The 15,806-nt window shown below is 39.7% G+C and overlaps 1 protein-coding gene across 1 annotated transcript in view; it reads left to right on the top strand.

The window, feature by feature from the left end:
- The window catches only part of CREB3L2 (cAMP responsive element binding protein 3 like 2), a 77,385-nt gene that overhangs the window by 45,087 nt on the left and 16,492 nt on the right, over positions 1-15,806 (top strand). Inside the window, exons 2-3 of the mRNA XM_034403383.3 lie at positions 5,650-5,866; positions 15,373-15,545. Of these exons, the coding sequence (XP_034259274.1) occupies positions 5,650-5,866; positions 15,373-15,545 (390 nt within the window). The remainder of the gene's footprint in view (positions 1-5,649; positions 5,867-15,372; positions 15,546-15,806) is intronic.

Genomic DNA, 15,806 nt, shown 5'->3' with positions numbered 1-15,806 from the left:
ATTAACTCAAATATTTTGGCCACCTAATGAGAAGGAAGGACACACTGGAGAAGAGCCTAATGCTGGAAAAGATTGAGGGCAAAAGAAGAAGATGACAGCAGAGAATGAGGTGGCTGGATGGAGTCACTGAAGCAGTCGGCATGAGCTTAAATGGACTCCAGAGGATGGTAGAGGACAGGAAGGCCTAGAGGAACGTTGTCCATGGGGTTGCGATGGGTCGGACACAACTTCGCAACTAACAACAACAAAACACTCATCTATTATTACCTACCTACCACTGGGCTATTAGAGAAAGCTACCTATTATTTGATAACTCTTAGTATCAGACCAAAACTTTCAATTACTCTCTTGTTGTAAATTTATTCCAATTGCTAATTTTATGTAATTAAAATTATATGCTCTATTGTTATTTCTTCTATGAGTGTCCTAATTTGGCACTTGTATTGATTACTCCATTGTTTCAATTTCAAATCTTTATTGTCAGTGCACAACATATGTATAATGAGATTGGTTGAGTTCCCTCAGTGCACCCCCCCCAACACAATACAACTCACAGTGAAGACAGAAAATTCCTAACCTAATAAATCATATTAACAAAACACCCAATGTTATTGCACCAGTGTGAACATGTTACACATTACGCTGGCCCTGCAGTCCATCATACTACATAGTTATGATGTTATTCAGGAGTCTGACAGCCCACAGATAAAAACTATTCTTCAGCCTGTGTTTGTGCGGCTGGCTATACTTCTATATCTCCTTCCCAATGGTAGGAAGGTAAAGAAGTGATGACCAGGGTGAGAGTCGTCCCTGAGAATTTTCCTCACTCTTCTAAGGTAGCGAGCCCAAGCAATCTCATCTAGTGGTATCAGGGGAAAGCCCACGATGTTTTGTGCTGTGCTCATCACTCTCTTTACTGTTTTTCTATCGGTGGCTGTCAGGCCGGCGTGCCATACCGTGATGCAATAAGTGAGGATGCTTTCTATTGTGAACCGGTAAAAGAAGGTCATCAGTTGTTGTTCCACCCTCTTTTTACGCAAGACCCTAAGGAACTGGAGTCTCTGTTGGGCCTTCCTGGCCACCTGGATCATGTTGTTTTTCCAGGTGAGGTCTTCGCTGAGATGGACTCCCAGGAATTTAAAGGAGGAGACTCTCTCTACACAGCCCCCCTCAATGTAAAGTGGGGCAGGTTCCTCTCTCTTCCAGAAGTCCAACACCATCTCCTTGGTCTTGCTGATATTCAGGTGCAGGTTGTTTTTTAAGCACCATGTGGAAAGTTTTTGAACCTCCCCCCTGTACGCTGTTTTGTCTCCACCTGTAATAAGACCCAATATAGTGGTGTCATCTGCGAACTTAATGATCACAGTAGATGGGTTTGACGGTACACAATCATTGTGAACTTTTGTTCCCAAATTCTCTATGGCACCTGATTAGTGTGGTTTTGTTGCAGGGAATAGAAATACTCCAAACCTTACTACCCTGTTTGCATTTTAAGAAAGTTGCTTTAAGCCTTTATATACATGAACAATAAAATAAAGAGGAAAAACAAGATAAATTTAGGGCAACTATGAAAACAGAGTTTCCATTGTATTATTAATCAACAATAATAGAAATCTGACAATCATTTTTCTGCATTTAGAAATAAGAGAGTTCCTCATAGACAGATAAATAGTTGAAATATCTCCACCTTTATCAAATGTTTACTATTAACATCAGCCATATACAACCTAACCAATAGCTATTCAGATGAAGAAGTTGCAGCATAATAACAGGGACCTAAACCATAGATTTAATCATAATCTGTTGAATAAGCCATAGTGGCCTGTTTCACACAGAGTACTAAGTTATGGCATGTTTTGCAGCATCAGGTCTTAAGTATTTAATTTCTGGTGTTGGGTAAAGGTTCTTTATGTAGAACCTATATGTAGAATCCTTGGTACTCTCTGACAATGGTTGTTTTCTTGCAGATATTTCATTAACCAAACTAGGTAACATCATCAATGCTAGTAGGGACTGAGGTTTGCTGTCATTTTATGAGTGGTGGTTACTTGATTGGGCTGTTGTTTGCTGTTTGCAGCTTTTTTTGACAGTTCCTTGATTAGGGTATTGTTGGCTTCTTAGTTGTTGGTCTAGTGTTAATTTTGGTGTTAATCTCTGCTCATCTATATGCAGCAATTATTTTGCCATTGTTGACATACTTGTATGCTGTTCTTCTCCATGCCACAATGAGACAAAGATATAAATGCTTACCGCTGTCCTCTTGTGAATTTGAGAAGCTTGGTGTTGTGCGTGTGAGAGAGAGAGGGATGGATGGATGGATGGATGGATGGATAGATGGATGGATTATGGGCAGATCCTGAGACAGGTCTCGGTTGTCATGCACAAGTATGTGCACATCATGCACATGTATTTATTTTGCATTCTATGCTAAACACAACACACTTGTTTTTCAACTCCTTATTGTAAATTTGTGAGCTTTCATAAGTGCACTTACATTAGTTTGCTCACAAAATGCTTCTTCCTTATTGTACTTTCTTTTATTTGTTAAGCCACCTCCCAGGGGAAGGCAGTGACGAACAAGTTCTGTATTGTTATCAAGAAAACTATAAGGATATATTAATTATATCACCAAAAGATGAACTGGACTTTACTTTTAAGGGTGGTTCAGAGAGTAAATGGCATAAATTATAGTCCAGTGCTCTGAGAAGCTGATAAGTCCCCTTTCCATTTAAACTGCTAGATTTAGCAGTTTAGAAATCATTTGACAGTAACTACCTTGGAACAAATATACACAATTACCAATGATCTTATTATCAACATAACAAATCTAGTGTGTTGCTGCTGTAGACCAGGGGTCCTCAAACTTTTTAAACAGGGGGCCAATTCATGATCCCTCAGACTGTTAGGGGGCCGGATCGGCTGGGTTGGCGTGGCTAGGTGGTAATGTGACTAGGTGGGCGTGGCTAGGTCATGTGACTAGGTGGGCGATGCCAATTTAACAGTCCATTGAACAATGCACCCAAATTAAACTTCAATTTGTTTTGCTCCTGGGGGTTTTGCAGCAATTCTTCTCAGCCCCAAGGAGCTTGAGAAATCTCTCTCTGTCTCTATCTATCTCTTTGTCTCTCTTTCTCTCTCTCTCTCTTTCCATTTCTCTCTCTCTCTCCCTCTCTTTCTCTTTCTCTCTCTCTCTCTCTTTCTCTCTGTCTGTCTGTCTCTCTCTCTTTGTCTCACTCCCTCTCTTTCTCTCCCTCTCTCTGTCTCTCTCCCCCTCTCTCTTTCTTTATCTCTCCTTCTCTCTTTCTTTCTTTCTCTCTTTCTCTCTCTTTCCTTCTCTCCCTCTCTGCTCTCTCTTTCTCTCTTTTGCTTTCTTTCTCTCTTTCTCTCTCTTTCTCACTCTCCCCCCCCCTCTCTCTGTCTCTCTCTATCTATCTTCTGGAGGCAGGGAAGGTGAAAAACGGGCCGTTTTTGCCTGTTTTTTGGCCTCCTTCCCCCCCACCCCCTTTCAGAAGCATTCTGCAGGCTAAAATTGTTGAGCTTACCTTTCGGCTCCAGCCTGCAGGGCTCCTGAAGGCAAGTCCTGCGCTCTGCTGAAGGATGTGGGAGGGGAACCTCGTGGTGCTCCACGGTCCGGATTAATTGCTTCAGCGGGCTGCATGTGGCCGTAGTTTGAGGACCCATGCTGTAGACTGTCTTAATGGTTCCTTATGAGCATAGGCACACAACACTGTGGAGGAAACTTCTCATTTGTGCTTTGTTTTCACATAAAGTAAGCTACACTTGGCTATTGTGTTTTCTTTATGGAACACTCAGTCCAGAAAATACTGGAAAAACATGCTTTTTCCTACAGCTGAAGATGGAAATGTCCATCCTCCCATGCTTAGAGAATATAAATCTTGAAAGATACAGTGCCTCTGAAAATGTCTGTGCTTTGACAACATATCAAACAGGGCTGTGCATCCCTTAGTTGGGTGACATATGCTTATTCATTCTTTTTCATTTCCCTCAGAGCTTTTTTTGAGCAGTGTTGAAAATTGCTTCATGTTGTTGAATTTAAAATAACACTTTTAGCGTTTGTCACAGGGTTTTCCTGAGTTTATTTTGCAATATTTGTATTTCAACACTACACCGAATTTAATAGTTACTTAAAAAGTATCTGGAGAGCATCTAGTAGTTTGTAAGCATTCCTCTTCTACAGCCATTTCTGCTGTAAACTCCAATGAAAATGGCTGCTTCGTTATTGAACAATTCTTGCTATTAGGGAACTTTTCTTTATATTTTGACAAAGCCTGCTTCCTTGCATTTCCTTTTCAGTTCTCCTCACCAAAATAAAGAAAATAACCATTTTATTATTATCATAGGGAAAGTTATAGCTATGCACTCAATAATAAACATCCCTTTAAGACATAGTTGCATTCATAGACAGACAAATATGCACACATGTAAGTGAAGTGTTCAGAAATTAAATACAGAGAAAGTGTATACTAGTGCATATGGACCAGTCTAACATAAAGCTGGGTATAAGATAATGGAATTGCATATGTTTGAAAACTACCCAGGTTCCAGTTTCTACAAAATAGACTGAATTGGTAGCATAGCCAAACAGCTACTATAAAGTCTGGATGGAGAGGATGTTCTGTTCTCCCCTGAACTGCTAGAACTTGAGTCTTCCCATAAATTGTTTTATAAATTGATAAAGTGAAGTACTTCATAGAACATATTGTGAACACATATTTTCAGTTATCATAAGATGTGATGATCTTTGACATTAAATGTTTTTCAGTTGTTGCAAGTATGAGTCCAAAGTATGCAGATTGAGAATGGAATTGAGAAAAATGTAATTATACAGTAGCATTGCCTGCCCCTGCTAAATGGGCCTTTAATGTCTATGTTTAGAAATCTTTCTAAACGTCTATGAAATTATTGGGAAGGGCATATTTGGTGCAGCCATAGCGTTGAAAAAAAGGAAAAGTCCTGCTTGAATCATGATGATAACCTACATGAATACATAATATGAATGTGTAGAGGGACTGTTTGCACCTCACTGAATGTGCTACCATGAGTCCATTTTCTGCTATGTGGCTTTATGTTAATGTGCTAGAAATATACGGAAATGTTTTTGTGTGATCAGGCTAGTAAATTATTAGAATACCAAATCAAAAATCATGATTTCACATTGGTAAATGAATATTGTTGTAGTTCCCTTTAGGCTTCAGTGGAGTGAAGTGGTGTTGATTCCATTCTTGTTGTTGTATACTCAAAAGAGCCCCATGATTGAAAATGACCTGTGCTCACATTATGAGCTTCAAGTTGATTATGAATAGCAGGGAAGGTATCTCCCTACCCATGAACTTCCTTTTGTAGATCTGATGTTGCACAACAATTGTTATATCCCTAAACATGTGGTGAGGACAAGGGCATGATGAAATTGAAGCTATTTCATGACAATTAATGATAAGATGGAACTGAAAAATCTCCCAAATTGAAGATCTGGTATTGAGGACTCTTTGAATAAAGAGTGATTAATGCTGGTTCTGTTATTTCCCCCCCCCCCCATTGCTTTGTTACTGATCATCGGGTGGGACCAATGTCAAGTATGACTTAGGGTTTTTATTAAATTCTTCCTTTGCTTCTTTCCCTTTCTTACAGCCCTTCACAGAACTCCTTGATGACTTTTCCCAAGATGTTTTGGGGCAGCTGTTGAACGATCCCTTCCTGTCTGAGAAAAATGAGATGATGGAAGTGGAGTTATCGCCAGTTTCCCCAGCTCCCCTCATCCAGGCAGAGCATAGCTATTCCCTTTGTGGGGACTCTCGGCCCCAGTCGCCATTGACCCATATTTCAGCTGATGACAATTTCAATGAAGGTAAAAGAGTGTAATGAATTTTGCTAACCAGCTTCTGGAAATAAGACTCCCACTATTGGTTGCCTTGAGGTGTAACCTGTCTAGAATTTTGAAGTAGGCAATGGGGTGTGAATATCTTAGAATTTCAGACATTTCCAAAGGGTGCTGTTGTCAGAGGAAAAAAATTAACCCCACAAATTGGTTACTGGCTAACAATATTCTGAGCAACTGGCAGCCTCTGTGGAGACCTAAAGTGGGAACAGTAGGTTTGAATATTTTGAAAAACTGAAGCTGTATTCAATTTATATAATTGTAAATAAACTCAAATATTGCAAATTGACATTAGCCTCTGGTGATCATATCTGCAGAAAATGGGACCCCTGTTTATTTTAGAAACCTGCTTGATTCCAAAATGATTCTGCGCAGCAAAGAGAGATGGAAGATTTCTTTTATCTGACCATTGTTCTAGTTGTGGCCATATATGCCGCTAAAAATCACTTTGATATGCATTCATTTAATTGGATCTCCCTTAACACCCTGCCAACAAATGAATTCACACATTTCTAAAAGTAACTCTTATTATCCTTACCATTTTCAAGTGATAATTCATGACATGTTTTCTTTCTTGAATGAGTAAAAATATGTGAGTGATTTTTTTTTTTTAAAAAAGGAATTCATAATCTCAGCAAATGTAAAAGGTCTTAAGTGAAGACCTAAATGTAGAACGTGAATTAAATCATATCTTTTTATGAAACAAAATCTAAACTGAACCTTGAAGTATTAATGTTCCAGACAATCAACCTGCCTGGCTCCGTGTCAGCTACATCTCTTTATTGCTCTCACAAAGTTGTTTTCATAGGGAAGGGGCAGTACATATTCACAAAATGGCTGCCATCTTGAGGATGGCTTACCACTCCTATTACCTCAGGTGACCTGTGACATTTTTCTGGGCATTTGGACATACTTTGAATGAAGTATAGAGCTATCATTTTTATTTCTTAAAGAATGTTACTGAGTCTATGCAGAACTCCAAAGCATTCTTGTTATGCAAGACTGCTTTGCTTTCCAGCATGACAGCTTCCGTTTTATTTTATTTTTTTCAAAACTGAAAATCCCAAAAGAAATTGCAATCAGGTGGACCTGGGAGTTCACCAGGATGCTGTGTTTTTTTTTTCTTTTGAAAATAGACAATTATATCCAAGATCTTAGGGAACCCAAGACTTAGAGTTACTCATACCTCTGGTGAATCATTAATGATCTTTTTACTGTTTTAAGCGCTGATGCCTGCTTATCAAGCCTGCTGAGATAGAATTGGATAAGAGCTGGAATAATACAATACCTTTTTCCCCCCCCTTCCGCCTTGATATAGTTTCAGTTTCTCCCACATATTAAGGTTTCCCTTTTAAAAGAAAATAGTCGTTGGAAAAGAATCTTAATTCATATTGCAGTAGAGTCTAATCATTTTGTCAGGGTTCCGGCCAAGAGTCTCAAGTCATTTAGCAAGAAAAATCCAGCTGTTTATTAGGAGTGCCATGTTGGCATGAGCTAGGTGAAACCAGCTTTAGCTTCACCCAATTCGTGCCTTGCCTCTGACCTTGTTTCCTGTGTCACCAGTCACATTCCCCAATGAAGCAATTTTGCGGGTCGTAGAAGTCACTCCCTCCAGCTGTTGTGGTCTCTGTGGAGATGGCCTTACTTTGGCCGGCTAGGCTACATCTTGTTTTGACTGAGGTATGAATTCCTTGGTGCAGCTGCGAGGCGCAATTCCCATCCCTTTGCCTATGGCAACTCGGGAGCAGGTCAGGAAAGCTTTGCGAGTTGACAAGTTTTTTGATAGCAAGTTTCTTGACACGTATAAGCAATCCAAGTCAAGCTTTAAGCCAGACTGAAATTTTGTCAAGGGAAAGTTGCCAAGATCGCTGTCACTGGATACTTGTTTTGCTTTTGCTTGCAAGTAGACACCCACTTCCTGACTCTTCCAAAGCAGAAGTATATTAATACAATTGCAGACTGGACGCCTTATCCTTGAGTCACATCTACAGTCCTCACATGTTTCTTATGATGGAGGACAGCCCTTTTACTTCAGAAAGCTACCCTTGAGATTTATTTAATTTATTTAAATAATTAAGCAAAATAACAAACATACGTTTATCCTTATGAACCTTTTTTCAGATTTGCCCCCTTTTCAGGATTGTCTATTATTTTTTCCCCCAAGAAAGTATGGTCTCTGAAGTCATATCCTACTTGTGGGAAAAAATCAGATAATGTTAATCATACACATGGCATTCACAAGTACTGTTACGTACATACAAATATGTACATGTACAGACAACACATATTTTTACAGGCAATCCTCAACAGCTTTTCATTTAGAGATCCTTCAAAGTTAACAACGGCACTGAAAAAAAACAACTTACAACCATTTTTCACACTTACGACCATTGCATCATCCCCATGGTCGTATGATCAAAATTCAAGCACTTGGCAACTGACTCATATTTATGACGGTTACAGTGTCCCAGGATCATGTGATTCCCCTTTGGCAACCTTCTGACAAGCAAAGTCAATGGGAAACCAGATTCACATTACAACCGTGTTATTAACTTAACAGTTGCAGTGCCTCGCTTAACAAGTGTGACAAGAAAGGTCGTAAAATGGGGCAAATCTAACTTAACAACTGTCCTGCTATCCCAAAGGTGCTTTTTCAAGAGGCAACTGGACTTTCTGGTTTTTCTTTGAAGACGTTTCACTTCTCATCCAAGAAGCTTCTTCAGCTGTGACTGGATGGTGGGGAATGGAAGGATTTATACTCCTTGCAGACAGCTCTGCAAGGAGTATACATTTTATATATTTATAAATTTATTTTATATTTATTTTATAAATTTATACTCTGCAAGGAGTATAAATCCTTCCATCCCCCACCATCCACCATCCAGTCTGAAGAAGCTGGAGCTGAAGAAGCTTCTTGGATGAGAAGCGAAACGTCTTCAAAGAAAAAAACAAAGAAAGTCCAGTTGCTTCTTGAAAAAGCACCTTTGGGACAACCATGACCTAGGTGACTGAGAATCTCCATAAACTGTCCTGCTAACAGAAATTTTGGACTCAATTGTGGTCGTAAGTCAAGGACCATCTTTATATCACATTTTACAGTATTTCCCTGAATTAATCTTTTTAAGCGTCCTTGAGATATAATAAATGGAATCAGTCACATTCTTTTTATCATTTTGCTTTCTTTACAAAGACATAGGAAGAACAGTTCTAACTTAAAATAAAGGTTTCCTTATAATGAATTTGAGTGACAAACTAAAACAAAAGTTAAAGTGAATGGGTGTGACGCCATCTTACCCTTATTCCCAACAGCTTTTTAACTAGAATCTGAAGCTTTTCTCAAGTTAAATATGTTACCCAGCTGTATTTCATTCTGGTTAGCATAAACTGGAATTTGAAACCAAGGAATTAGTCAGAAAGTAAATTACTGAGTATTGCATCATTCTGCGGTGATGTGTTTAAGAAAAGAATCCCCCCATTAAATATATTTTTGACAGACCCAGAAATCTGTATCATGGATATATTATATCAGCATTACTAGAATTCATTTAAGGTTATACCAGTTTCATGTTATTCTGTAAACTTTACTTTGCTAAGGTTTATTTGAATATTTGAAGGGAATCCCATCTTTCATATGAATTGCTTTTGTTGTAAAAAGCACTCCAGAGATTTTATTGAATTAGAAATAAAATTTGTCATACTCGCCATGCATGTTTTTTTCTCCTCAAGTGGAGATTGCCAATTTGTGAAATTTTAATTTGGCTCAATATATGTATTTATGTAACACCTTAAAGCTATCTTTCCTAGAATCCAATTAATATTTTTTTAAAAAAAGAAATAGTAAGTTGTGATACAATGCAAATAATAATTTGCTAAATGTTGGAAAATAAAACCGTCTTTGGCATCAGAATAATAAATACTGGCACCAGGCAGATATATCTTGGTTATCTCACTCTTTGCATTTGAAACCTATCGAGTCTATGATATTTTGTTGCATATATTTTAATCTTGTAATTGTTGGCACTTTAAAAAAATGCAGTAAAAGGTGATTCCTAAATTGTTATTTTATGTTTTTTGTTTATTTACTACAACTATTTTTTGTTGGTTTACTGTTCCTGATTCCTGAAGGCTCTGAGTAATTTACATCTACTAGTAATAAAAGATTTAAAAAGTACAGCTAGTCCTTGATTTACAACCACAATTGAGCCTGGAATTTTTATTGTTAAGTGAGACATTTGTTAAGAGAGTTTTATCCTATTTTACGACATTTCTTGCCACAGTTGTTAAGTGAATCATTGATGTTGTTAAGTTAGTAACACAGTTGTTAAGGTTGTGTTACTAACTTAACTGCAGAGAAATGGGGTACAGCAGCAGATTTTTATAAGGGGACCTTGTCCGGGGTGTGGAAGTGTATTCATGCTGATTCTAGAGTGACACTTGAGGGGTGTGTGTGTGTGTGTGTATGTATAAGTGTGTATTCTTGTGAACATGCAGTTCAGTTGGGAGACCTAATTTAATTAACTCTTATGTTTGCAGACCTTATCCTTTGATATGTGGAGGGAGGGAGGGAGGGAGGGGGGGGGAGAGAGAGAGAGAGAGAGAGAGAGAGAGAGAGAGAGAGAGAGAGAGAGAGAGAGAGAGAGACCTTCTACATATGTTTGGAAACTCTTCACTAGGTCCTTTGAGAACCGGGATCTACTATGGAAAACAAATTCCTATCAGAGCTGGACTCTTACACAGTCTGAACCTTGGATCACTGAAACTGGTGACTGCCCTGCTAAACAAAAAGCTCTTCACAATTTTTCTTGCACATATAATCCTTTAGCTTCTCTCCTGCTTCTCCTCATTCCCACCCACCCACCCACCCCTTTTCCTTTCCATTTAATCATTCCACTCTGCACCGTCGGAAAAAGATTCTAGTGTTTGACCGTTGCACAGAAGCTTCTTTGTTGAGAGCAAAGCGTGCCTTTCAGTATCTGTGGAATTAGAGCAAAAGGAAGGAGATGAGGGAGCAGACAAACCCCTGACTCTGGGCAAACTCTGAAAGGAAACTATTTCATACATGAATACCAGTCTCTCACCTGGTAGGGTAAGAGAGTGAGCTAGTATTACAGAAGCACTAAAAGGGGGGATTATGTGTGCTTTGCTCTGAGTAACCTGTGAGTAGAATCTGCCTGTGGGTTGCATTTATGAGGTAAATATCTATGAGGGATAATTTCTGTTTCTAATGCCAGACGTTTACAGAATAAGAAGCCTTAGAAATTCTAAGAAACGTCTCGGTTTTGAGATAAGTTGTGTATATTTTTAATTGGTCAAGAATCTCTTACGCATAAACCCTGTGAATCCTGTTTTCCCCCCCTTAATGCAGGTTTTTTTTCCCCATGTTGATCCTTCTTGGCACAGCTTAGATTGCTGTTTTGAAGTGTCTGATTACAGGATGTACTATACATATTTATCTTTGCTTGTAATTTTTCTTGGCTCGGCCAATGTAATTCAAATTATATCTTCCCTTGCCAATGGGAGACGTTTTAAAATTACACCCATGGGGTAATTACTAGCATCAAATGTACAAAGTCCCCCTGTCACCTTCCTGTTGCTGAATTGAAGGCTGCAGAAATAGAAGGCTGCAGGAGGTTTTTCCTCTCAAACTTAGTTTTTTCCCCCTCTCCTGTTGTGGACAGATCTCTTGGTAATTGCATTCTGCAGCAATAAATATCTCCTCTCTTTAAGAAAGGTGACTCAATCCATCAGCTCTGTATCATTTTACCAGAGAGACGTTGTTGAAGAGGATAAGCAGCAAGCAATCATGACATGGGTCTGAAATGATACACACAGAGAAAGTCATAGAGGCCTAAGAATCCTCTGGCTCTTGTCCTTAATACAGATAATCCTCGATTTACATTTGGGACCAGCATTTCTGATCTGCTAGGCAAGGAGGTTATTAAATGAGTACTGCCCAATTTTATGACTTTGTTTGCTACCGTTAAGCAAATTACTGCAGTTGATAAGTGAATCATGAGGTTGTTAAGTGAATCTTAACAACTTAAAGGAGCCTTGGTGGCGCAGTGGTTAGAGTGCAATACTGCAGGCTACTTCTGCTGACTGCCAGCTGCCTGCAATTTGGCAGTTCAAATCTCACCGGGCTCAAGGTTGACTCAGCCTTCCATCCTTCCGAGATGGGTAAAATGAGGACCCAGATGGTTGGGGGCAATAGGCTGACTCTGTAAACCACTTAGAGAGGGCTGTAAAGCACTGTAAAGTGCTATTGCTATTGCTAAGTGAATCTGGCTTCCTCCATTGACTTTGCTGGGAAGGTTGCAAATGGCGATTACATGGCACTGCCACCGTTGTAAACACATACCATATGTATATCGGAAACTATACAATTGAGCGGGTCCAGAGGTATTTCATGAAAAGAGTACTCCACTCTTCTGCTCACAATAGAATCCCTTATGCCACCTGGCTTGAAATTTTAGGCTTGGACAATCTGGAATTATGCCGCCTATGGTCTGACCTAAGCATAGTACACAAAATTGTCCGCTACAACGTCCTACCTGTCAACGACTACTTCAGCTTCAACCTCAATAATGGGCAAACAATAAATACAAACTCAAGGTAAACCGCTCCAAACTCGATTGCAGAAAATACGACTTCAGCAAAAGAGTGGTCAGTGCCTGGAAAGCTCTACCTGACTCCGTTGTTACATCCTCTAACCCCCTCTAACAGCTTCAACCTTAAACTGTCTACCATGGACCTCACCCCATTCCTAAGAGGTCCATAAAGGGGGCGTGCATAAGCGCACCAGCGTGCCTACAGTCCCTGTCCTACTGGCCCCATTTATTTGTACTCATTTCCTATGTTCATGTCCATGTTTATACTTATACCTGTTATCTTGTACATGTTTTGACAAATAAATAAAATAAAATAAAATAAATACCGGTTGCCAAACGCCCTAATTTTGATCATGTGACCCTGGGGATGCTGTGATGGTCATAAGTGCGAGGACCCATGGTTTTTTTCCTCAATGCCATTGTAACTTCACATGGCGACTAAATGAATGACTGTCAGTCAAGAACTACCTGTAATACAAAGGAGTTTTTAATTTTTGAATGGATGCAGTATAACTTGCTGGTGATTTGAAATATACAAGCATCTATAGGTAGCTGTTGCTGGAAATGTCTTAAGGAGCACTGTAATTAGAATTTTAAAAGTCTTCAAGGAGACAACAATTTGGTTCAGTTTCCTTTGCACTTCTCTACTAGTAGTCTTATGGTGCTGATTTTGCCTCTTTTAGGAGCCTCTGTTTTATTCTTTTCCTAGCTGTCGAACAGGTAGTCTTTGCCTTTAAAGCGTTTGTTTAGTGACTGTTCAAAGTTACAACAGGACTGAAAAAAGTGACTTACAACCGTTTTTCACACTTAAAACCATAACAGCATCTCCACAGTCATGTGATCAAAATTCAGATGCTTGGCAACTGACTCATACTTATGCAAAGTCTTGGGGGGCTGTATCATGTGATCACCTTTGGCAACCTTCTGACAAGCAAAATCAACGGGGAAGTCGATTCACTTAGCAACCATATTACGAACTTAACAATTGCTGTGATTCACTTAACAACTGGCAAGAAAGGTTGTAAAATGGGCCAAAACTCATTCAACAACTGTCTCACTTAGCAACAAAAATTTTGGGCTCATTTGTGGTTATAGATCGAGGACTACCTGTACCCTTTTAAAAATAAAATCAGCTGCAGAAAACAAGGTGATGATGCAGTGATGTATTTTCAGAGGACAAAGTGGAATGTTTGGCCCTTCTGTTCTCTTTAAAAAAAAATAAAAAATAAAAAATGGTTTCTTTCTAAATTAAGAAAAAAATGGCTAAGGGTAGGTCTCTTTTTTTAAAAAAATGCTAAGAGAAAGTCTCTTTTTAAGAAAGTAAAAAATGTGCTACGCCTATTGAAGATTTAACATACCTATTCTACTTATTTTTGTTCAGAGAAAACCAATATTAAGATATCACTGTCATTATCAATCAATTAACTGCTGAAAATTCAGAAGTTGATCTTGGGGTCTAAGGAATGACCCCAAAGAGGGCGCAGCCACTGGTCACCAACATGTGCTTTAAACCAGGGGTGAAATGCTACTGGTTCACACCTGTTCAGACGAACCGGTAGTGGCAGCAGCGCATGGTTCGGAGAACTAGTAGCGGTGGCAGCACGAGGCTCCACCCACCAACCTGGATGTCGTTACTTCCTGGTTTTAACCAGGAAGTAACCTTTTTTTGACCCTCTGCACATGTGCAGAAGGATTTGCGCATGCGCAGAGGATCCAAAATTGCGCACTGAGCACGCACTTCTGAACTGGTAGGGAAGGTAAGTGGATTTCACCCCTGTTTTACACCCCCAAATTAGCTTTTCCTGGCCTAATTAGTCCACAGACAGCTGGCTGGGAAATTCAGGTTTTCGAGTCTCAGTGTTTTTGAAAGATGGGGGCTGGGGAAGGAGTCTGCCAATGGCTTGTGACTTTGTCAAGAATGACCTTATTTCCCTTGAACTTGTTTGATATAGCTTCAGCTTTAGACTCACTACCATAAAAAATGTTGGGAAGGAAAATTATGAAAAAAAATGTTTTTGTTTGTGCCAGCCAGATTGTAGAAGATCTTTTCTTATTTATTTAGCAAATTTTATTTATGTACTTATTTAGCAAATTAGTATATTTCAGCAAATGTACTGTATATATTTTAAAAGGGCCTTTACAAAATCTTGATTTCTATTACATACTCTGCAGCTGTTTCTAAACTTCTATTTATTCTTGTTTTGGTCCCGTGCCCCCCCATCACCACTTAAGGCCACATTGCTTTATTTGCCAATTATTTTGTTTTTCACTATCTCTCTTTTTAAAATAAAAATAAAGATAGTTTATAAATCAACCAAGGCTTTCACAGTTCCATGTATTTTATTCCCCACTGTCTTCTCCTATCACACTAAGCTCTGAGGAAGAGACTAGAATTTTAAGACAACAGAACAATCTTTCATTTTAAAATATTTCAAAACTCAGGAGCTCAAGGGAAGCTGAACAGCCCCGGTGGCAGAGATAGGGAACTAGCAACGGTTTGGTTGGCTTTAACACAGACCTCCGGCTGCTTGTCTGATGGCTTGTTTAGTCTTGTTGGAGGTTTTTTCTTAGCAATTTTCAGTAATAACCTTATTTTGTGTTCTCAGCCAATTCAACTTCACCCCAGAGCTGTGTAGAGGCTGCAGTTTAAAGCCCCAGGTTCCTCTCTGAAGTAAAAGCCCGAAAGAGGAGATAAAAAGCATTGCTTAATGAATTAAATGCTTTCTCGGTCACGTTTCCTCTCCTCTCCTCAGCTTGGAATTGCATTCTCTGGTTTTCTCTCCCCTCCCCACCCCCTTCGATTTCTGTGGAAATCTGTCCATTTCTGGCTCTTAATGTGTGCTTTGTTTTCATTTCTCCCTCCCCCAGCTGACTTGGAAAATGAAGACTGGTGCCTGGGATCAGAGCTGACGTCAGCCAACATAAAGACAGAACCAGCAGTGACTGAAGCATCCGGCCTTGCTCCATCAGGCAGTCTTACTGCTTCGCCCAACCCCACCATCCTGGAAGGGGAAGAGCCACCGATGCAGGATGACAGCCCAGTATGGTTTCTTACTCAAAGTCTTGATTAGCAAATGCATAATGTCCCTAGACCAGGGGTGTCAAACTGGGGCTGGATCAGCATTGTAGTTCTCTGTTGGCCAGCCAGGGGGTGGGGGGAGGAGGGGAGAGAGAGGATGGAAACTTCATGCAGCACCCTGCCGGCCAAAATAGGGTGCGGGGGGGGGGCTGCATGAGGGCCCCCTGCGCTCCATTTTTGGCCTGGCCGGCCTCCTGCGCACCACTTTGTTGGCCAAAATGGG

This window comes from Pantherophis guttatus, chromosome 7 (genome assembly GCF_059756535.1).
Source record: "Pantherophis guttatus breed Tessera chromosome 7, ASM5975653v1, whole genome shotgun sequence".
NCBI classification, from domain to species: domain Eukaryota; kingdom Metazoa; phylum Chordata; class Lepidosauria; order Squamata; family Colubridae; genus Pantherophis; species Pantherophis guttatus.
Note: the sequence above shows the minus strand (reverse complement) of the source record. Positions and strands in the feature narration are given on the sequence as shown.